General features: G+C 35.3%; 1 protein-coding gene across 9 annotated transcripts in view; it reads right to left on the reverse strand.

Annotated features, from left to right (window-relative positions):
- LOC117695965 (histone demethylase UTY) overlaps positions 1-24,252 on the reverse strand; it is a 127,206-nt gene that overhangs the window by 59,476 nt on the left and 43,478 nt on the right. For all 9 annotated transcript variants that reach the window (XM_034486615.2, XM_076706156.1, XM_076706151.1 and 6 more), the window contains 5 exons: positions 24,089-24,123; positions 8,851-8,944; positions 6,449-6,575; positions 985-1,083; positions 90-309 (listed from right to left, as the gene is read on the reverse strand). In XM_034486615.2, the coding sequence (XP_034342506.1) occupies positions 90-309; positions 985-1,083; positions 6,449-6,575; positions 8,851-8,944; positions 24,089-24,123 (575 nt within the window). The remainder of the gene's footprint in view (positions 1-89; positions 310-984; positions 1,084-6,448; positions 6,576-8,850; positions 8,945-24,088; positions 24,124-24,252) is intronic.

A 24,252-nucleotide genomic window follows, 5' to 3' on the forward strand; every position in this document is an offset into this window, starting at 1 on the left:
AAAAAATCATCTTAAGATTTTTCAGTTATCATTCTATTGTAACTTATTATATTAGAAATTTGTCCTTTAAAATACTCTTAAGAAATTACCTGTAAAAACTTAATTCTTGATGTAAGTGCAGAGGTGTTATTACAGCTTTTGCTCCGAGTTGCATTTAAGTAGCATTTAATGGCATCCTGGGGTTGGTTGCAAGATTCATAAAGAATACCTAAGTCCATCCAAGCTGCTGCATGTCCATGATCCAACTGTACAGCACATATATAAGCTTGCAAAGCATCCATAGGTTGATTTTGCTGTTGATAGAGCACACTGGAAAGAAAAATAATGAGTTTTTCAGTTTGTTTGTTTGTTTGTTTGCTTTGTTGTTTTAAATAGACGAATTAGGTACTGCAGAGATGGCTCCATGGTTAAAAGAACTTGCTACTCTTACAGAGGACCAGGATTTGGTTCCCAGTACACAAGTGTCAGCTCAGACAGAACTGTTTATAATTCCAGTTCTGAGGAATTCAACACCATCTTCTAGCCTTCACAGGTACGTGAAATTATATTGTATAAATACATACACTCAGACAGGCAGGTGCACACAACACACTCACTAAATGAATAAATCAATAAATTTAATAAATCAATACATCAGTAAGTCTTTCTCTAGCTAAAAACACTGGTTGTTGATGCACAGAACCCAGCTTTGAGTCCCAGCACCTGAATAGTAGCTCAAAACTATCTATCCTGTAACTCTAATTCCAGGATATCTAACATCTTCTTCTGCCTTCTCTGAGTATCAAACAACCATATAGTGTACAAATATACACGCAGGCAAAACACACACACATACACATAAAATAGTTAAAATAATCTTTGTAACAATTGTAAAAAATAACTGATTGGTTTTATATTACTGCATGAATCCCATGCACCAATTAAAAATGTGTGCTGTGTATATGTTTGTTAAGTTGCAGAAGAGAGAAAAAAAGATAGGCTTACCCTATTGAACACCATGTATCTGCACTTGCTTCTGATTTATCAATGGATTGCCTATAAGATACAAAGGCATCCTGAACCTTCCCAATACAAGAGTAACACCTAAAAAGGAATACACAGTTACAAATAAAATCTAATCAGTGCATAACTGATTTGCCAAAATGACTTATCCTAAAGGGGGAAAGATGACAAGCTCTTATGAATACATGACATTACATAGATCTAGTTTTATATAAGAATTCTGATATATAATATACCTTAATTATTGTTAAGTGATTTGCTAACACATTGCATTAACGGACTCCACTGAAAGTGAGCCTATTGTCTTCAATGTTGTCACTTTAAGCGCTGAACATACAAACCCATATTTAAGTAGCTTCACAGTGTTTTTCCAACATTACAATAGTTTAAATCTACATGAAAATTACCTGTTCAGAAGTTTGGTAATGAATTTTATTTTACTTTTTGAAATTAACTGAGAGCAATCAAAACATTATTTTTTAAGTTACTTCTTAAGAAGAAAAAAAAAAAGAAAGTCTATCATTATCAGATTACAGTGCTTTATACTTTTATAGTCTTACAATTATTACCTGTGAAAGACAGGGACAATAAAAGAGCCAAACTCCAAGCAATGTGAATGACTGGTGAATGACAGAAAACACCAAAAGTATGTTGGTACCATTACTAACAAATGAAAAGCTCCCCAATGAAATTTTTACATGTATATATCCCAAACACTTGTATTATTAAATCACCCTGATGTTTATTTTTCAAGAAGCAAATGGCAGGGCAAAGGGATCTAACTAAATTAAAGGAACGCTAGGAAAATGACTCAGTCTGTAAGGTGGTTTGCCAAGTAAAAATGTGGACTTAGATGTGTGTTTAGATCTACAGCACCAATGCAAAAATTCTCCCATAAAAAAAATGTAGCATCTATAATTCCAGAATAGAGGAGGGAAGCATGTAAAGACAAATGGGTTCTTCCATGACATCAGTGCTAGCTGATTGTTAAGCTCTAGTTACATGCGGTCCAGAGTCCAATATTTCAAAATACAATTAGGAGGGAAATAGAGGACACTCAGTTTCAGTCTCTGACCTCTACAAGCATATACACATTGCAAGTGCAACAAACACACCTGAACATATTAACACAGACACACTATACAAAAACAACCAAAATGTTAGCAAAATAATATAAAATAAATATAATTTTGGATAGACAGAACACATTCAGCTATGTATTTCAAGTAAGAAAAGAAGGTATATAGTTTTTTTTTTTTAAAAAAAAAAAAAAAAAAGAACAATTTTAATGATTAAATAATTCATACAATTGACTAGATGGGAGCAGTGATTTTTAACCACAATCCAGGGGAAAATTTGCTATATATTATTTTTAAAAGTGGTTAAAAACAGCATGAAGATTTTTTTCAATGGCAATTTTGATTTGAGGGACTAACTAAATGTTGTACTAAAATTAATGTCGTACTAAGTTTAACTTGGAACAGTTGAGTTAATAAGCACTGGGTACATAAAGGAAGATTATAAATAAGCCCAAGTGACAGCTAAAGTTTGTACACTGGCAAATAAAAGATGTAAGATGAAGCCATCATTAGTAAAGAAATACACACAAATTTTATTACAAGTTTTATTACACAAATTTTGTCAGTGTAAATGGCCAAAATCTAGTTAAATTGTGTATGTTCATAAACATTTAATTTTCTTTAAAGAAAACGTTATTCTATCTGACAAGTGGCTGATGAAGTAAACTCTATTACTCTTACTCCATTAAATGGAAGTACAATCTTTCCATTTCTATAAAGTAAAAACAAAAGCCAAAATACCTATAAAATCTATACAAACAAATGTCAAATCCCAAGAAAATGGAATCAAGTGGGCAAGGGAAAGAAAGGTAGAACACTTAGCAGAGAGAAAGCTTTTCTAGAAACCATTTTCACCAAAACTAGCTTCTCTGAAAGAAATTACTATATAAACACAGAAAATAGTAACTACAGCATTTCATAAACCAAGGACAATCTTAGAAAACCAAGAGTACTGTAATTAAGCTATAAGTCCCATAATAAGGTTTCATATATGTTGGGGGCCGACTTTTAGCAGAAGGCAGCTATCAGCTTTGCAGCCATCTTGAGCCATATACCCTGACATGAGACTTGGATTACAATAGCCTACAACAGCTGAGAACACTCCGATAATCTTGGTTTAGATACCTTGAGATTAAAGGTGCGTGAGATTAAAGGTGTGTGAGATTAAAGGTGTGTGATTTAAGAGTATGACTTAGAAGTATAGAGATCAGAGTTAGAGACAAGACCTAAGGGCATGATTAAAGGTGTAACTTAGAGGCGTGGCTTAGAAGTGAGACATATAAAAGGCAGAGACAGACAGAGAGATAACAGATTACTTGACATCAGGTAGAAGACACTTGGCTCTAGACAGAACAATTTGGAGTAACAGAGATTCAGACACTAGGAGTAGGAGTAGACATTAGACACAGCAGAGAGAAGCCAGAGAAGCAGGAGCTTGGAAGAGAACTTGGAAGAAGTAACTTTGAACTTGGAGGAACTAGGGACTAGGAACTCAAGACTTGGGACTTGGAGAGAAGAGAGACTGAAGAATAAACAGGGTTGAAACACACTCTGTCTGGTCTCCATTCTTCGAGTCCGTCCTCAATCTCTCTCTCTTGCTGAACCCCGACCTGTGGACCGGAGCGGCAACTTGGGCCAGGATACCGTGGCTGCCAAGTCCGGAGTGAAGAGGGCCTCAACACTTAAAAACTATAAACAATAACCAAATAAGTTTTGAACAAGAAATTACCCAGTATTAATTTTTGTGTCATACATAGTTTACTTAAAGTAAAATATAGTAACACAAAAACCAAAATTCATTTAAAATTTTAAAAATGACTATATAACCCAATCTATTGGAAATATGTTATCTGACTAAGAAAATGTGAGAAATAGTACAACTCAAACAAACTAGTAAACCTTGTTAGAGATCAAATCCAAGAATATTATCTAAAATAAAAATAAAAATATTGACACCTCAAGCCATTTAAATAGGCTAGCAATGATTCTACCAGCTGTCAATAGAAAGCCAAAAATGCTTAGTTCTTAGTCTAATTTTTTACACATTAATGAAATAAAAGCACAATAGAACTCAGCTATCCCTTATCTCTTAAGATTCAATAGTGAAAGTCGTATGTTGGTGGCTATATACATTTATGTTTATATATTCACACACACATCATGCTTAGGACTAGTGAAGTCATTAATCTTAGAGAAAGCCTACCATCACAACTCACTAGATAAGCATGATTACTAGCTACATTCTAAAACCTAAAACTATGCTTACAGATAAATGTAGCTTTTACTACTTAACAAACAAACTTCTCTTTACTGAAAATGGAGAAGAAACTACACAAGGAAAAAAAAATGCATAACACAGGGATCAACAGAGTGTGGGGAGCATAGTCCTAATGGATATATATCTTCAACACAAATAATATATGTAAGACTCAGAAGTACTGCAACAAAAAATAGAAAGATTGGCTTTTGATTTGGCTACCTAAACAAGACAAAAACAATAGATCATCAGATATACTAACATGGAAGGGAGAAAGAAAAATCTTGTAGCCTTGGCCTTTTCTACCCATGCTGCAGTTCCCGAATAATGACTTGGAAGTTTACTTATGTACAATATTCAGTTCATAAGGTTTGGCTTGTTCCTTTTTTATAACTTATGTAACCTAGCTATTGTATACTATGTCTGCCACATACATAACCTGTCCTACTTTTTCATACATCCTACTTCTTCAGTGTCCAGATGGTGAATCCTTCCTTATCTATCTAAAACACAGAGTTCCTTTCTCTCTACTAAAACTCCCACCTTCTATTTCCTGCCTTCTGCTAATTACCATCCACATTTTGTTGATAGCTAATGCTTCCACATACAGAACACAAAAGATTGTCATTACAAAATCTTACCACACCCTATTCCTAGACAAAGAACTAGACAGCAAATTACTACAGAGGAAAAGTGACTTCCTAAGGACAAGGTTGTAACTGATTATCTAATATAAAGTGGTCAGCCCTAAAAATCATATGCAATAAAATGGATACCAGTTTTATTTATATATTTGCATATCTATGAATATACATAACAATAAAGAACTAGAAGGCATTAATCTGAGAGAGTAATGAGGCACACAATTAGGAAGACAGGAGGGAAGGAATGTGCAAGATGATGGATGGGGGAAATGGAAAGATGTCAATGATATAATTACACTTAAATTTTAAAACAGTGATTTTAAAATGCTTAAAGAAAAATGTATACAAATATAAACATCTAGCAAGGGAACTAAACATGGCCAATCAAACCTTAATACAGGCATTCTAGATACAAAACCAGGCAGATCTCTGACAGTTTAAGGCCAGCCTGACCTATACAACCAGTTTCAGCCCAACAAGGAATACAAAGTTAACCCCAATTCTTAAAAATGAAAGAAAAAAAAACTTATTGGAGAAATTTAATTTATATCAATACTCAATATTATTTATTCTTCATAATTCTCAAACTAAAACAAAAGGAAAAAAACCATTTTCTACATTCCTTTAATTTTAAAATTTTTCCTCTTTTTTATAAACATACTTAGTGTGCTTGTGTAAAAAACTGCATACCTGCATGCCATGCACCATGTGTGAAAGTCAGATGATAACTTCATGTATTGTTTCTTTCTCTTTCATCATTTGGATCCCAAGGATTAAACACTAGTTCTCAGGGATGCTGAATAACAAGCGCTTTTGCCTGGTGAGCCATCTTGCCAGACTTACTTACTTACTTTATTTATTTATTTATTTATTTATTTATTTATTTATTTATTTATTATGTTTTTTCAAAACAGGGTTTCTCTGTATAGCCCTGGCTGTCCCAGAACTCACTCTGTAGACCAGGCTGGCCTCAAAGAAATCTGCCTGCCTCTGCCTCCCAAGTGCTGGGATTAAAGGCTTACACCACCACTGCCCAGCTACATTTTTATAATTAAAGATTTCAAGTAGTACATTAATTTGTGATCTGTAACTAATGTATTCCCTAATTAGTATGGAAAAAAAATCACCAAACTAGTTAATAACAATTTTCCGTGGAGGTGAACTATTTGTTAAAATATATGAATTTTTATTACAAAAGTATATAAACCAGTATCTTGAATTTAAAAGAAACATTGTTTTACCACTAAATTAGAAACTATCAAATAACTCAAGTCAGAATATGGTAATATGAAAATAAAATATAATGAACAAAATTAAAATACTTCAAATAAAAGAAACTCATTACATATTCATTGTCACCTCTTAGTTATTATCATAGTTGAAATTAAAACATCACTAAATATAATATTAGTAAACAAATTTTTAAATGTACATCAACTATAGACAGTCTAAGAATCTGGCCTTACCTTCCAAGGAAATACCAAGATTGGCCAGAATTAGGATCTTCCTCCAATGACTTTTGGAGATACTGAATAGCGTATCTTTCTTTGGTGGTCTTGTCTCCTACTAGATCCATATTATGGTGCATCCAACCTATAATTTACAAATTACAATTACTGCCAGGTGTGATGGTGCATGTCTTTAATTCCATCGTTCAAGAGGCAGAGGCAGGATTATTTCTGAGTACAGGAGCATGCTTATCTAAATAGTGAGTTCCAGACCATCCAGTGATACTCATTGAGACCCTACCACAAAAATAATTTACGCAACAGGAAAGGGGTTTCCTCCTCAAGTATACAATGAAGAAAACAAATTAACATTAAATTTTACTTGTGATCCTACTTTTTCTAAAATGAAAAAGTACAAAAAAGATTGTGGAAAAGTCTATTTCACCCAAAAAAGAATATTCAAAGCTATTAAACAGACTTTTTAAAACAGAGAGAATATTACTGGTACAAAATGTATACACCATAGCTGGGAGATGGTAGTATAAGCCTTTAATACCAGTACTTAGGAAGCAGAAGTAGGAAGATCTCTGTGTTCAAACTCAGCTTAGTCTACATAGTAAATTGCACTAGGGCTATAGAGAAACCGTTAAAAAATAAAACCTTAAAAAAAACAAAAAAAGAAAGTTCATCAATTATGAATTCTATTCTTCTATATTTAATTTTGAAGAAAGCTCAACTGATTTTTAGGTCAGCATATGCTTAATTCTACATTTATAAAACATTATATAATAAAATAAAACATACATTAAATAATTACAATAAATAAATCTTAAAAAGATGCTTATATCACATATGACTCATTGGTAAAGCACTTGCATTGCCTATGTGAGGCCCTAAAGTAAATCCCTAGCACCTGGAAAAGCAGAAGAAGCACAATGTTAAGACAATGTAGATGGTTCAACAAGTTTGTTTGTTTGTTTGTTTTTTAAGACAGGGTTTCTCTGTGTAGCCCTGGCTGTCCTGGAACTCACTCTGTAGACCAGGTTGGCCTCGAACTCAGAAATCCACCTGCCTCTGCCTCCCAAGTGCTGGGATCAAAGGCGTGCACCACCTCTATAAAAATGTACTAGACTCATTACAGTGTAGTGTTCTTAATCTACAGAACAGTAAAAGAACAGAACTCCACAAAGATGTTCTTTGACCACATGTGCACTGTAACAAGCATATGAACACATATGTACATACCTACTCACAAAAATTAAATGCTTTCTCAAAAAAGCATGTACCATAAATGGAAATTTGTTTAAATTAACCTTTAAAAAACATACAGGAGGCCCAACATATTACTGTCACTAACGACTTTTACATACATACTACATATAACAATTATTTGCTAAAACAAGAAACAAACAACAAACTTTCAGGTTACATAGTAGAGTTCATAAATCCCATAGGTACAAAAAAACCAGTAAAAGTAGTATTCAGAATACAACAAATAATTCCTTCATAATAATAAAAACTACAGTAACAAAATAAAAGATTAAGGTAAAACAAACATTCATGTAAAACAAGTGTTTTAGTTGACTCAAATCAATACAGTATATCTTTAATCAAAACACAACTCAAACAAAAGAATGTTTTTATTTGTATTGAAGAAACCTATTAACAGTAACATAAAAAAAAATACTGTTTTAGCAGATCAGCTAACTTTTAAATAACCTGTTCAAACTGAGTATGAGAATTTTCTTCTTTTGTCTGTATTTAAAGACCATAAAACATCTTTGAGAACATAATTAGATATTCTATAACTCTTTGAGAACTGATTTACAATACAGCATACTATTTAATAATATTAGATGAAACTCTATATTTTAATAGTTGTGTAAATTCCATTACTTCAACCAACTCTTAAAACAGGGAGAAAGGGCTGGGCGGTGGTGTCGCACGCCTTTAATCCCAGCACTTGGGAGGCAGAGGCAGGTGGATTTCTGAATGAGGCCAGTCTGGTCTACAGAGTGAGTTCCAGGACAGCCAGGGCTACACAGAGAAACCCTGTCTTGAAAAACAAAAACAACAAAACAGGGAGAAAGGATAAATGAAGCCTAGGCAAGTATTCAAGCCTTGTCATCCCCTGGTTTAGTCGTAGGAGATACTAGGGAAAACTTAGAAAAAGCCACATTAAAGAATTGCATTTCTAAGTGTAACAGTATGAATATTGCTCAACAATAAGTAAAAGTACACTAGTTCTAGATGAATACAGACAAAGTATTAAATATATAGAAGAACAAATCCCTGCTAATTTAATTCTACAATACAGGTATCTAAAAGAAAACAAACTCCTCAGAAAAGAACACTTTGTAAGACATATCATAACTTTATAAATTAATAGAACACACAATGAAAATGAAGTTTCTATGTACCTAACTGTTGTAATACAGTTGCTTTGACTTGTGATGGAAGGCTTTCAGTTTGTAAAAGTTGTTCATAGGCTGCTTTTGCAGAATGGTATTTCCTCTAAGAAATAGAAAGGAAACAGGTATTTAGAAAAAACAGGATAATACATAATTTAGTATAAATATCCCTAATTAAACAGTAAATAAACAGCGATAAAATTTTATCCAGAAAAACAAAACAGAAACACAAAAATCATTCTGAATTAAAACAATATAGTCATCCCTCAGTATCTGTAAGAGTTCTTCCAGAACCCATGGAAATATAAAGTTACAGACTTTAAAGTCTCTCATATAAAATGATGCAGTATTGCATAGAATCTAGATATATCTTCTCATATATTTAAATTTATATCTAGATTATATTACATAAGAATGCATTTTAGCCAAAAAAAAAAAAAACAGTTTAAAAGAGAAAATTTTATAAATAGAAGTGTTACTTATTGCAATAACAATAACAATATAACAAAAATGATAATTTAAAATTTAAATTTGTCCTAAATATACACTCTTGAAAGTCATTAAGAATGAAGGTACTAGAATGTTTTTCATGATAACATGTTTCTCATTATGTTTATAGAAAACTTATGAGTGCATTTGTAACAAAAATTAGTAATGAACTACTATCTCTTGCTACTCTAATCATAAAGTTAAAACTGCCACCCAAAGAAAAGAAAAATAAAATACGTTAAATATTATATATGAAATAAATTTATTGAAACCTTTAAAATAGCTTTTACTCATGATCTGAGGTCTTGACATAGCTTATAAATTTTATAAGAAAATGTGATTTCAAGAGCTACAAAATATTGTATTAAATGAGAAAATGGATATTTTTAAGGCAATACTGCATAAATGCAGAATACTAATTATAACTAAATGGAAGTAGAAATAGGTTCACCACTATGTTTTTATGTTGTTCTTTCATATAAATTAAAGAATGAGACAATTGTGTTTGTGAAGTAAACAAATTTCACATAAAATAAACCCTTACAAAAACCATAAATGCAGATGATCATAAAAACAAAAATAAAAGATCTGAGGACAAAAAAAAAAGTGACACAAAAAACCCAAAACATTTTATGTCCATAAAAACCAAAGTAATGTGTAGGGATACAGTTTGGTTGTCAAAGTGCTTGCTTTTCATGGATCACACCCTGAGATTGTCCCAACAACAAAAAGACCTGGTATGGTAGCACATACTAACAATCTGAGGACAAAAATGTAGTGACAATAGATTCGTAAGTTCAAGATCATCCCCGGCTACATATCTAGTTTCAGGCTCCCTATGATATAAAATATCTAAATTAAAACAAAAACAAAAATAAAACAAAGACCTGCATGAAATCTACTCAAAGCATTTCTAGTCAAAAACCCTGACAGACACTATCTAACCTCATTTGTGTGTCATATTTTTAAGATACTCAAATCTTTCCTTGATATCTATAAAAGAATGACTGTATTCTGTGGTGTTTAGTTTATTTTTTAAAATTTCCTTTGTTTTAACAATGCTAGAGCAATGTCATGGCCCAGGGAGTGGCACTATTAGGAGGAGGTGTGGTCTTGTTGGATTAGGTATGGTCCTGTTGGAGGAATGTGTCACTGTGGGTGTGAGCTTTAAGACCCTCCTTCTAACTTCCTGGCAGCCAGTTTTCAGCTAGCTGCCTTCAGAACAAGAGGTAGAACTCTCAGCTCCTCCAGCCTCAAGTCTGTCTGGATGCTGCTATGCTCCTACCTTAATGACAATAGACTGAACCTGTGAATCTGTAAGCCAGCCACAATTAAATGTTGACCTTATAAAGAGTTTCCTTGGTCATGGTGTCTGTTCACGGCAGTAAAACCCTAAGACAGAAATTGGTACCAGAAGCAGGATATTGCTGTGATTGGCCTGTCCATGCATTTATTTGGAAGAATGTGGGTTTGGGGGACTTTGGATTAGAAAAGGAATGGAATCCTTTAAGAAAGATTAATAGGCTATTCTAGAAGGAATATGAAAGACTTTGTTACTGTGAGTGATTTGAACTGTACAGACCTGGTCAAAGTGGGTTCAGAGAACAACTTGAGTATGCTGGTAATCACCCAGGGAGCACTGATTTTGAAGGTATGAAGGGGTAATAGAGAGCAGTTGAGGCTTGGCACTGTGAGAGGAAAGGGAAGGTCATTGATGAAGATGCAGCCTCAGCTGCAGTTAGTTAATAGCCCAGGACTGAAGGGGTCATGCAAAGAAGTTGAGGCTTAGCACCATAAAGAGACCCCTATGAGAGGCTATTGGTGAAGCCTAGTTGCAGTGGAAGACCCTAGTATATTGGAGATGCCAGTACCATGAGATGATCACCAAGAACAGCAGTAGCAGTGGAGTGGAGTCAACCAGAGCCTTTAGTGCTACAGGGGCAGAGCTGGAGAAGTGACCCAAGCAATATGGAGGAGCCCAGGAAATCATGTGCGGACCCCAGACAATGGAACAAGAGTCTGTAATGCTGAAGTTGACTTGGACATCCCAAGATGTCAGAGCCATGAGATACCTGCTGAGAAAAACAGCTAACAGGGAGTAGAACCAGTCTAGGAGAAGTAAGTTTGTTACAGTCAACAAACATGAAAAAAGAGTGGAGATCTGAAGACTACTTTGACATCAGACATGGAGATGCAGAGTTTAGAGTTTGCTCAGCTGGCTTATTGTCTTGCCTTGGTCATTACAGGTAAGCGATTAGATGAATGTCAGAAGAGAGTTTGAATTTTGGACTTTTAACATTGTTAAGACTGCTATGGACTATGAGGACTTTGGACTAACTGTACTTTTTATTATGCTATGGCTAGGTATGGCCCAGACTGTTTAAACAAGCCTATGGGGGCCAGGCAGTGGAATGTGATGGTTTGCATATTCTGTTTCTCTTTTAAAAATATCTTACCAATTTTTATGCAAACTTTGCAGTTAGTTCATGTGCATATTTTCCATACTTTTGATTTACATAGAATCAAAAGAATATTAACTCCTATATTAAAGCAAATTTGTCTGCTGAAAATAAACAATTCTGCTTTTTCAATAAATATGTTAGAAGCTAAAAGTCAATAGTCCATTATAACAGAAAACAAAAACTCAAGGAAATGGCCCAATAGATAAAGTGTTTATCATGTGAGAACTCAAGTTTAGCTACCTCAGAACCCTGGAGCTAAGCACAGTGGTTCACATCCTATAGTAAAATGGGAGAAAGAAACAGGAGTGTCCCAGAAGTTCATGGGCCAGATACCTTTGTACTCATGGAATAATAAAATGATCCTATCTCAAACATAGAAGTCTTCAGTGAAATGAGTAGTTTTATATACATACACCCCATACACACATTCTAAACATCCATATAAAAAATAAAAGTATAAACAATTAAGAAATTAAAATGTGTAGGCCTCAGATCTATCTGTCTCTTCTGATGTTCTTAGCTTTGTCCATTATGAAACTAACAGACTAATGCACAGTACTTATTCTAGACTGTCTAGAGAAGATACCAAAATGTCTAAAGCCCCAATGTCTGAAGAAAGCTTAAAAAAAAAAAAGTAAAACTGGTAGGTTATAGAAGCTCAGAATGTTTAATTCAAAGATAATATAATCATTTATGTAGACATTCTGAATCAACTGACACAAGCAAAATCCAACTGTCTTGTTATCCTCCACTAGATGTCTTGCCAAAGGCTGGGCCTGTATCTAAGGAACAGAAACAATGAGATTATTGAAAAGTTTTTCCCGAACATGGCTCCTGGTCCACTAGATTGCACTCCTCTCTCTCTACAGCTTCTCTCTCATCCCTACCCCAACAACCAAAACTGTTGTTCCTCTGTCAGCTTGGCTTGTCCAATTTTGATATGATAGCTTTTGATTTGTCTTTATATTTTATTTTGTTATAGTTTGTCATCTCCTAGAAACATGTTATTTTCTCTCTTTTTTTAAAGATTTATTATATACAGTATCCTGTCTGCATATATGCCTACACACCAGAAGAGAGCACCTGATCTCATTACAGATGGTTGTGAGCTACAACATGGTTGCTGAGATTTGAAATCAAGACCTATAGAAGTGCTCTTAACCACTGAGCCATCTCTCCAGCTCCAACCTGTTCTTTTGTAATGACTGGCAAAAAAGGCAATAGATCTAGATGGAAATGGAGTTGTGGGTAGAACTGGAAGGAATAGAGGAAAGAAAAAAACTGTACTCAGATTATACTGTATGAGAAAAAAATAAAAATTTAATTTAAAAAAAAAGTACTCAGCTGTTTATTTTAAAACAATCAGGTTTTTTCCCCCAAATGATTAAATGAATATCAAAGCTCTTTTATTTCGGTACCTTTGTCACCAAAGTATTGCTCCTTTTAACAGTCTTTTTCCTGTTTCTCCCTATTTTACTACACAGCCTTGAGTTTATTAGCAAAATCTACACTATGAAACAAAATATCTTAAAATTAAACACTAAATATTGGTAACCTTGGCAGCCATCTCAAATAGTAAAACAAATTAAGCAAAATCTCAACCTTATAAACATAAAGCCCCTTCCAAAGTTTTTTTTTTATCAGTATATTCAGATTCCCAATATCAAATGCCTTTTTAAAAGACTATATATTAAAACTGACATTAGTATTTTAAAGAGTGGAAAGTTCTAAAGTATATTCACAGTGGCAAATCATACAAAATAAAAATACTTGCTATGCAACAAATATCACATCTAGGTAATAAATTGAATCAAAAGCACATGAGCCAAATTTTAAAACTACTAGGCAAAATAAAAAAAAAAAAATAAAAAAAAAAAAACAAAAAACCACAACAACAACAACAACAAAAAACCTCTTTTATTTATCCTGAAAAAATCTGTCACAAAATTCAACAGTATTTAATAAAATGAAAACATTAAAAAATACAAGAGCCCTTGCTCAGTCCTTGTGGCTGGAACAGACACCCAGCTGGTCTGCTCCCATGAAGACACCATAGCCAAGACATCCTAGAGGAGCCACTGAACTCAGAGCAGCTGGAGCTCAGGATCACAGGATCACAGGATCACAGAGACATATGGACCCTGAGGAGTTCTGACACAAGCAAGATAACTGGAGAGACAGGCTCCAGTCAGAACCAGTGAGTGCAGGTAGCACTAGAGTTAACCACATGGTGAAAGGCAAACACAAGAATGTAAGCAACAGAAACCAAAGTTACTTGGCATCATCAGAACCCAGTGTCCCACCATAGCAAGCCCTGAACACCCACATTCACACCAGAAAAGCAGAATTCAGAATTAAAAATCACTTCTCATGATGATGATAAACAACTTTAAATAGGACATAAAAATCTCCCTTAAAGACATACAGGAGAACACAGGTAGAAGCCCTTAAAGAGGAAACACAAAAATCCCTTAAAGAATTAAAACAAAACAGGGGAAAGAGTTAAACAAAACCGTCCATGATTTAAAAATGGAAGTAGAAACAATAAAGAAATCTCAAAGGTAGACTACCCTGGAGATAGAAAACCTAGGAAAGAAATCAGGAGTCATAGACGCAAGCATCACCAACAGAATACAAGAGATAGAAGAGAGAATCTCAGGCGCAGAAGATAATCTTATGTGCAGAGAATCTCATGTGCAATGTCATGGAAAACACTGACACAGCTGTTAAAGAAAATGAAAAATGCAAAAAGCTCCTAACCCAAAACATCCAGGAAATCCAGGACACAATGACAACACCAAACCTAAGGATAATAGGTATAGATGAGGAGGTAGATTCCCAAATTAAAGGGCCAGTAAATATCTTCAACAAAATTATAGAGGAAAACTTCCCTAACCTAAAGAAAGAGATGTCCATAAACATACAAGAAGCCTACAGAACTCCAAATAGTTTAGACCAGAAAAGAAATACTTCCCGCCACATAATAGTCAAAACATCAAATGTACAAAACAAAGAAAAAATACTAAAAGCAGTAAGGGAAAAAGGTAAAGTAACATATAAAGGCAGACCTATAAGAATTACACCAGACTTCTCACCAGAGACCATAAAAGCCAGAAGATCCTGGACCACTATCATACAGACCCTAAGAGAACACAGACGTCAGCCCAAAACAGGCTTAAAAACATAGTTAAACTGCCAATATTCCATTGGCTACAGTTGGCAGTTCAATCGAGAGCTTGAGATTTTTTGATTTGCCCATGTTTATGTTAAAGGATACAACACGTACCTTTTAAAGTTTAAATTTAAAGTTAAAAAAAAAAAAATTGAGCAGTTCACTCCTACAAAAAGGGCCAGGCCTCAGAAAACAGGCCAGAGATTAAGAGCATTGACATTTGAATTAAGACAATGCAGACTGAGCTCTGCAGCCCAGGTGCCAGGCATTCCTTCTGTCCTGGGCCTTCACAACCAGCTACCAGCATCTAGAAATGTGTTTACCAGAATTTGTCTTTTCTAAGACCCAAAGACACTTACAACAGTCTGTGGGCCGAGAGTTATAATTATGCTGGAGACATTAAAATTATGCCTACTTCCCTCCATGAGTTATAACTGTACCTGCTGACAAAAATATTGTTCAATTTGTTTTGGTTCCTTTACATCTGCTTCCTTCCAAAGTTGTTAAAAATGAGATGCTTTTGGTTCCTCTAATGTATGTAACAATTATTAGAGGATAAGGTTGGTCTTTATCTGATACTCTCACTCAACTAAAAAAGATTGGTTATTAAATTAATCCAAAACAAAGTTCAAACTTAAGATTTATGAAACTAATGGGGCATTAAAGCCTAATTTGCCTACTCCAGTAAATACATATAAAATTATTATAGATATAAAAGATGTTTTATACCATTCCTTTACATTTCTGGTAAAGCTGGGAGGTTTGCAGTCAATACATTTATTCATAATTTTTGAGAGCCCATGAAGTAATATCGTTAGAAATGTTTGCCTTGTAGAGTAAAAATTATAAAGACCATTTTATGAAATATGTAGACTTTTTCTTTGCCATTAGACCTGGACAGAAAAATGCAAGTTCCAGAAAGCAGAACTGAACCAGGTGAAGGACATTGCCCCTGAATCAGGGGACACTTGCTGGATTACATTCCTCAAACCTCAGGCAGCAGGCCCACCTGTGGGTGTGTGGGGGGGGGGGAGGGAGGGGGGTTGCGCAAAGCAGGAAGACACATTCCTGACCATAAAAAATACAAGCCATCTAGGTGGGGCTGTGACTGGAAGAAGTGAGAAACATTTTGTAATGACAGTATAGGGGACACTGACTTAGTAAGACTACATTTTTGAGAAAAATGATTGTACTGAGTAATTTCCATGGCTATTAACCTTTCTGGGTGGGTTTCTCTAGAATGTTTCACTATTCTTATGTTATGTATCTTTGGCAACCCCTCACCTCCTCCCCACTCCCCTGGTTTGTGGTTTTGCTCTTTAAAAGACCCCTTAACCCACCACTCTGGGCCAAACCTTGCTCTTCAGAGAGAGAGCTTGTGGTTTGACCGGCGGCCAGTTTCCTTAATAAAACCTCTGCGGATTGCATCCAGGTATGGTTTCTTGTGATCTTTGGGTGGTCGTGATTTCCTGAGACTTGAGGAAAGGTCTTCCTTCAAGGAAGGGGGTCTTCAGCCTCAAAAAATGGTTAATTGCTTTACATTATATATGTAAAAAATATTGTTGTTGCTTTGATACTAGAAATTAAGAGGTTAAATCTTTTAGTGTATATTATTCATTGTGTGATACTTTATTAGCAGATTTCTCTAAAGGAGTTTTTCTGCAAGCCTTTGCTCCAATATAACGAGCTTTAAAAATTTTGGAGTAATTGTTGCTCCAGAAAAGATTCAAAGGCAGTATCTTTTCAATATTTGAGACCTCAGTTATATCCTAAACAGATTGTGACACAGAAAATTCTTATAATAGTTGGGGCTAGAGAGATGGCTCAGCCATTAAAGACTAGACTTATAATTTAAAATATAAGAATTGAATTCCCAGCAACCACATGGTGGCTCACAACCACTCGTGGTGGGGATCTAGCACCATCTTCTGGCTTGTGAGTGTACATGCAAAAAGAAAATGGTTTACTTTTAATCTTGATTTGCATTTAGTGATTTTTAAAAGTTATTAAGAGATAGATATTATTTGGCTAAAATCTTACCTTAAGCTTACCATAGGAGGATTTAAACCTCTGCTTGATATTTTCAAAGGGATACAAGTCCTAATTCCCCTTGACAATTGACTATAAAGGAGAGATAACTTTGCTAAAAATAGAGTAAGCTGTTAGTTATCAACAGATAGATTATATAGACTGATAAATTATTGGCTGTTTGTGTTTTTACTACTCATATGTCCACAGCAGCCCTTTGATAAAAGAAACCATTAATGTAGATTCATCTTTCTTCATCTACAAGTAAAGTTTAAATATCCTATTATAAAATTATAATTGCCAGGCGGTGGTGGCACACGTCTTTAATCCCAGCACCTGGGAGGCAGAGGCAGGCGGATTTCTGAGTTCGAGGCCAGCCTGGTCTACAGAGTGAGTTTCAGGACAGCCAGGGCTACACAGAGAAACCCTGTCTCAAAAAACCAAAAAAAAAAAAAAACCAAAAAAAAAAATTATAATTATGTTTATACAAGATTATATAATAAAATCCTAAACAGATTCTGGATAAAATGTTTATTCCTCATTCCAAATAGCAATTAAATTGGTTATTGAAAAATAATGATATTTGGCCTATTACATGGCAAACATTTTAGACAAATTTGATAATCATATGTTATAGTTTTTCTCTATGCATGCTTTTATATTTCCTAAAATTTACTATTCATGCAGCTCATAGAAAAGATATTTGCTGTGTTTACTGTATTTACAGATGCCTCATCTATTGAGAAGACAGTATATGTAATTAAATCACATGTTTATTTTCTTGAGTTCTCCCTGCGTCAACACAAATAATTATGTGTTGTAGCCACTGTTTGAAATGCAAAAAAAAACCAAGCTTTCAATTGATATACACATAGCCAGTATATGGCTCATGATTTATAATTGCTTAAAATTGTTTCTTTCTTAGATATAGCTAATTCTCACATTTTATTTATAAAAATACAGCTTAATTTAAGAAACATGTACTGTTTCTTAACTTTATAAGACATTTAAAGGCTCATTGGATTGTCTGAACCACAAGACAATGCCAGAGCAGATTTATATACTAGACATATTCTAGGCCTTTCAAAAATAATTGGCCATACAATCTTATTCTTTATAATAATAGCTTGAGACAATAATTTGACATTTCTAAAAAGTGTGCAAGTTAAATTGCAAAAACTTGTTCTCAATATCTTCAATTTTTTCATAATGGTGTAAAGCCTTGAAGACTCATACGTAATCAATTTTGACAAATAGATGTTATTAATTAAAATATGTACATGTGACTTGACGCCTTTTAGACATTTTAGTTGCAACTACTTTAACAAGAGAGCAACTAAAAATATAATTAGTTATTGCCTATATTATTTTCCTGTGCTTGCTGTTCCATATTAGATTAAGATAGATAATGGAACTGACTATTACAGCTATTTAGCTACAGTCAAACATTTGAGATGTTTGTTGACAATTTAATATTACTGATATTTCCTTATTATCCTCAAGAACAATAAATTATGAAAGAGAGATTATGAAACTTTAAAATAATATTTTCATAACTCTCTAAGTATGGGAAAAGCAGCTAATGGTGCTTCTTCCCTGGTTTTACAACTAATTCTAAAAAATTGATTTTTTTTTTTTTTTAAACTAAAAAGGGAAAATTATATACCTCAAAGTCACCAAAAACACACCTTACTTTTGTCTTGTTTTAAATTTTCTGCAAACTGATGCTAAAGGTCAGTCTGCAGTGGATCACCACTGGCATCCAGTTGCTTCCAACTCATTTGCCAGGGTCTTGTGGAGAGACCACTTAACAATACTTGGTGTGGTCCTGATCCTGTTTTAATTTGGGGTCGTGGGTCAGTCTATATTTTTCAGAAAAAGAAATTGGAGCCTGATGGCTGCCTTAAAGACTGGTCCATCAAGTGAACATGGATCTTGAGCCTAATAATTATGATTCTAATGATAAAGATGGCTCAAAATCTTTATCAACCAGCTTATTTAACTTGACATATAGTCTCCACTCTTACTGTAGAGTAAGTAATTTTTACTAAGCCACCCACCTGATGGCCAGACTTTGTGTCTGATCCCTGCTAATTAGCAGTTGGACTAGATTCTGAAATACTTCCACTTCCAACCTTATTTTCTACATTGCTTGAATAATCATGTTGCTTTTAACCTTTGAATCTTATATTTTAAGCAGATTGGTTGCCCTCACACAGGATCGTTCTCAGCAAGCTCAGCTATTCATCATGGCAGTTACACATCACTGTGAAGAACTGCATCTAGTGCATGCCCACAGGTCCTTTGGTCTGAATGTGGTCTTGGTCTAAAGAGTGTGCCAGTGATGGCCGGTTAGTCAATGACAGGTAAGAGTGTTTTGAGCTCCTATAAACCTAAGACAGAGGCATACATCATTATGCTATGTATGTTCTCCTCAATGGCGGGTAATTATAGGAGTAATTTTTAGCTCCTATAAACCTAAGCCAGAGGCATACATCAATATGCTATGTATGGTTTCCTCAATGACGGGTAATATAGGAGTAATATAAACGCCAACCTAAGCAAGGAACTATCGTCCGGCCACTCTAGACCCAGGACGGGATGAAATATTGTGCCCTGTCCAGATATTGGCACTGCCATTTTCAAAAATTAAGGGGGGAACTCTGCCGTTCCCCCAGGCCTGAGCAGGCCTGCGAGCCTTTATACCACAATAGAACAAGCAATAGTAGAACCTGAGATGCATTGCATTACCAGCCTTGGTGCCTTGGAGCCTGCTACCTGAGCTAAGAAGAATGGACTGCCTGCTGAGCTAGCCTTGACACCTTCCAGACTGCTATCTCCCCTCATAGGCCCTGGGGGCGGGGCTTCCCTTTATATGTGAAAGCAAATCATTAAACTTCGGGCCTTGATCAGAATACTTTGTCTTGGCCCCATGTTTCTCTCGCCCTCCATTCCTGTTAATTCCCAGGCTTCCTCTCAGGAGAACCTGGTTAACCGTAGTTGCAGGCAACTACAAAAAACAAGAAAGTAATCTCCCAACAACCCCTAAAGAAGATAGTTACACAAACATAATTCTACCTCCAACAACAAAAGTGAGAGGAAGCAACAATCATTTTTCCTTAATATCTCTTAATATCAATGGACTCAATTCTGCAATAAAAAGACATAGACTATCAGATTGGATACATAAACATAACCCAGCATTTTGCTGCATACAGGAAACCCACCTCTGTGACCAAGCAAATGGTCCGAAGAAACAAGCTGGAGTAGCAAATCTAATATCAAATAAAATCGATTTTCAACCAAAGGTAATCAAAAAAGATTAGGAAGGACACTTCATACACATCAAAGGAAAAAAATATACCAAAATGAACTCTCACTTCTGAACATTTATGCCCCAAAAGGAAGGACACCAACATACAAAAAACAAAACAAAACAAACAAACAAACAAACAAAAAAACACCTTTACTAAAGCTCAAAGCACACATTGCACCTCACACAATAATAGTGGGAGATTTCAATACCCCACTCTCAGCTATGGACAAATCATAAAAATAGAAACTAAACAGAGACACAATGAAACTAACAGAAGTTATGGATTTAACGGGTATCTACAGTTACTACAAAGGCCTATACTCAACAAAACTGGAAAATGTGGATTAAATGGACATTTTCCTAGACAGATACCAGGTACCAAAGTTAAATAAGGATCAGATAAACTATATAAACAGTCCCATAGTAACCCCTAAAGAAACAGCATTAGTCATTAACAATCTCCCCAACCAAAAAGTCCGGGACCAGGTGGTTTTACTGCAGAATTCTATCAGACCTTTCAAGAAGACGTAATATCAATTCTCCTCAAACTATTCCACAAAATAGAAACAGAAGGAACAATACCCAATATGCTCTATGAAGCTACAATTACACTAATACCTAAAGCACAGAAAGATACACAAAGAGAACTTCAGACCAATCTCCCTTATGGATAATGATGCAAAAATACTCAAAAAAATTCTTATAAACCAAATCCAAAGACACTTCAAAATAATCAGATTCCTTCATGATCAAGTATGCTCTATCCCAGGAATGCAGGAATGGTTCAGTTCAGTATATGGAAATCCATCAATGTAATCCACCATAGAAACAAACTCAAAGAAAAATACCACACGATCATCTCACTAGATGCTGAGAAAGCATTTAACAAAAGTCAACATCCCTTCATGGTAAAAGTCTTGGAAAGAACAGGAATTCAAGGCCCATATCTAAACATAGTAAAAGCAATATACAGTAAGCCAGTAGCCAACATCAAACTAAATGGAAAGAAACTTGAAGCAATCCCACTAAGATCAGGGACTAGACAAGGCTGCCCACTCTCACATTACCTATTCAATATAGTACTGGAAGACCTAGCTAGAGCGATTAGACAACAAAAGGAAGTCAAAGGGATACAGATAGGAAAGGAAGAAGTCAAAATTTCACTATTTGCAGATGATATGATAGTATACTTAAGTGACCCTAAAACTTCCACCAGAGAACTCCTAAACCTGATAAACAACTTCAGCAGAGTGGCTGGATATAAAAATCAACTCAAACAAATCAGTAGCCTTCCTCTACTTTACAAGGAAAACAGGCTGAGAAAGAAATTAGGGAAATGACACCCTTCACAGTAGTCACAAATAAGATAAAATACCTTGGTGTAAATCTAACCAAGCAAGTGAAAGATCTGTATGACAAGAACTTCAAGTCTCTGAAGAAAGAAATTGAAGAAGATCTCAGAAGATGGAAAGATCTCCCATGCTCCTGGATTGGCAGGATTAACTTAGTAAAAATGGCCATCTTGTCAAAAGCAATCTACAGATTCAATGCAATCCCCAACAAAAATTCAAATCAATCCTTCATAGAGATAGAGCAATTTGCAAATTCATTTGGAATAACAAAAAACCCAGGATAGTGAGAACTATGCTCAACAATAAAAGAACTTCTGGGGGAATCACCATCCCTGACCTCAAGCTGTACTACAATACAACAGTGATAAAAAACCTGCATGGTATTGGTACGGAAACAGGCAGGAAGATCAATGGAATTGAATTGAAGACCCAGAAATGAACCCATACACCTATGGTCAGTTGATCTTTGACAAAGGAGCTAAAAACAGTCAGTGGAAAAAAGACAGCATTTTCAACAAATGGTGCTGGCTCAACTGGAGGTCAGCATGTAGAAGAATGCAAATCAATCCATTCTTAACCCCTTGTACAAAGCTCAAGCCCAAGTGGATAAAGGACCCTTCATGTAAAACCAGATACACTCATCTTGAGTGAGGTAACCCAATCACAAAAGAACATACATGGTATTTGCTCACTGATAAGTGTATATTAGGCCAAAAGCTTGGAATAGCCAAGATTCAAGTCACAGACCACATGAAGCTCATGAACAGGGAAGAGCAAGTGGGGATGCCTCAGTTCTACTTAGAAGGAGTAACAAAATTCTCATGGGAGCAAATATGGAGACAAAGTACGGGACAGAAACTGAAGGTGCAGCCATATGGTGACCATTCCACATAGTATCCATCCCATGTGCAGTCACCAAAGGTAGACGTTGATGTTGATACCAGGAAGTACATGCTGATAGGAGCCTGCTATAGCTGTCTCCTGAGAAGTCTGCCAGAGTCTGACATATTCAGAGGCAGATGCTCACAACTAACCACTGATCTGATCAAGGGGTTCCCAATGGAGAAATTAGAGAGAAGACTGAAGGAGCTGAAAGGGTTGGTGGCCTCATGAGGAGAGCAACAATACCAACCAACCAGAGCTCCCCAGAGTCCAGCCACCATCCTGGGAGCACATATGGAGGGACCCATGACACCAGTTGTATATGTAGAGGAGGATGGCTTTGTCAGGAATAGGTGGGAGAGGAGATCCTTGGTTCCATGAAGGCTGAACACTGAGGGGGGATGCAATTCGAGGGTGGGGTGTTGGAAGTTGGGGTGTAGGTGGGGGCACACCCTCACAGAAGCAGAAGGGGGGGTGGGATAGGAGGTTCCTGGGGCGTTGGTGGAATGGGGTAAGGGAAGAAAATATAAAATCTGAAATGTAAATATAATATCCAATAAATAAATAAATAAAATAAAAAAAAAACTACAAAATCTAGAACTCAAAAATCATCTGATATGCATATTTCATGTAAAAGAATAAAATGGTAAATATTTTTGTTAACTCATTAGGTAAAAATGTTGTTAGTTTTATGGCGTGTATATTAAATGTTCTCTCAAAATGCTGTGCTGAAGTATTGCTTGGTTCACAGTTAATGGTGATGTGAGGTGACGAGATTTAAGAGAGTGCTGACAAGAAGGCCCACAGATTTAAGTAACATGGTGGTAGGGTGTCATAGAGCCTGCACCACCAACCAGAGCACATGCAGGCTGGACCTAGACCCCCTATACATTTGTAGCAATGTACAGCTTGGTTTTCATGTGGTTCCTCTAACAAGTGGAGTGAGGGCTGTCTCATCTCTCTCTATACCCTCCCATTGGATTCCCTTCCCTCTACCTGTACTGCCTGGTTAGGCCTCAATGGGGGAGGATGTTCCTAGTCCTACTGGGACTAGATGTTGGTTGGTACCCAACTGGGGTTTCCCTTCTCTGAGGAAAGGGGATGGGACAATGTGGGGAGGGATTTGTAAGGGTGGAGCTAAGAGAGGTGTTGGGGATGGGCTCAAGATATAAAGTGAATAAAAAAAATTATTGGAGAAAAAAAATACTCCTAAGCTTAACAAAAAAGAGATGAATTTCCTGCTGCATAAATTAATTAAAAGGTGGGAGAAATTCGAGAAAGAATGTGATAAACCTGTGAAAGGTATACTTTTAATCCATGATTTCTGCCTACCTGTCTCTATGTTTCCTGATTACCATGAAACAAATATCTTTGTTGCACCATGAGTTCCTTGCCATGCCATTCTACCTTGATACAAACAAAGAAAAGCCAAAAGACCATGGAATGAAACCTCTGAAATTGCATGAGACACTATTAAGTTTTCTCACATATTTTTCACACTGACAAAACTAAAAACTCATTTAAAAAGATAAATTAAAAAACTTACCTGGGTTTCATATAAGTGAGCAATATGAAACTGAACTGTAATGGATCAGAAAAAATATTAAATTTCAATTCAGCCAAGTTTAAAGTAAAGATAGCAATATAATGTATACATTATAATAATATATATTATAAATTAATAATAATTCAACAAACAAGTACATTTTC

This window comes from Arvicanthis niloticus, assembly GCF_011762505.2.
Source record: "Arvicanthis niloticus isolate mArvNil1 chromosome Y unlocalized genomic scaffold, mArvNil1.pat.X SUPER_Y_unloc_1, whole genome shotgun sequence".
NCBI classification, from domain to species: domain Eukaryota; kingdom Metazoa; phylum Chordata; class Mammalia; order Rodentia; family Muridae; genus Arvicanthis; species Arvicanthis niloticus.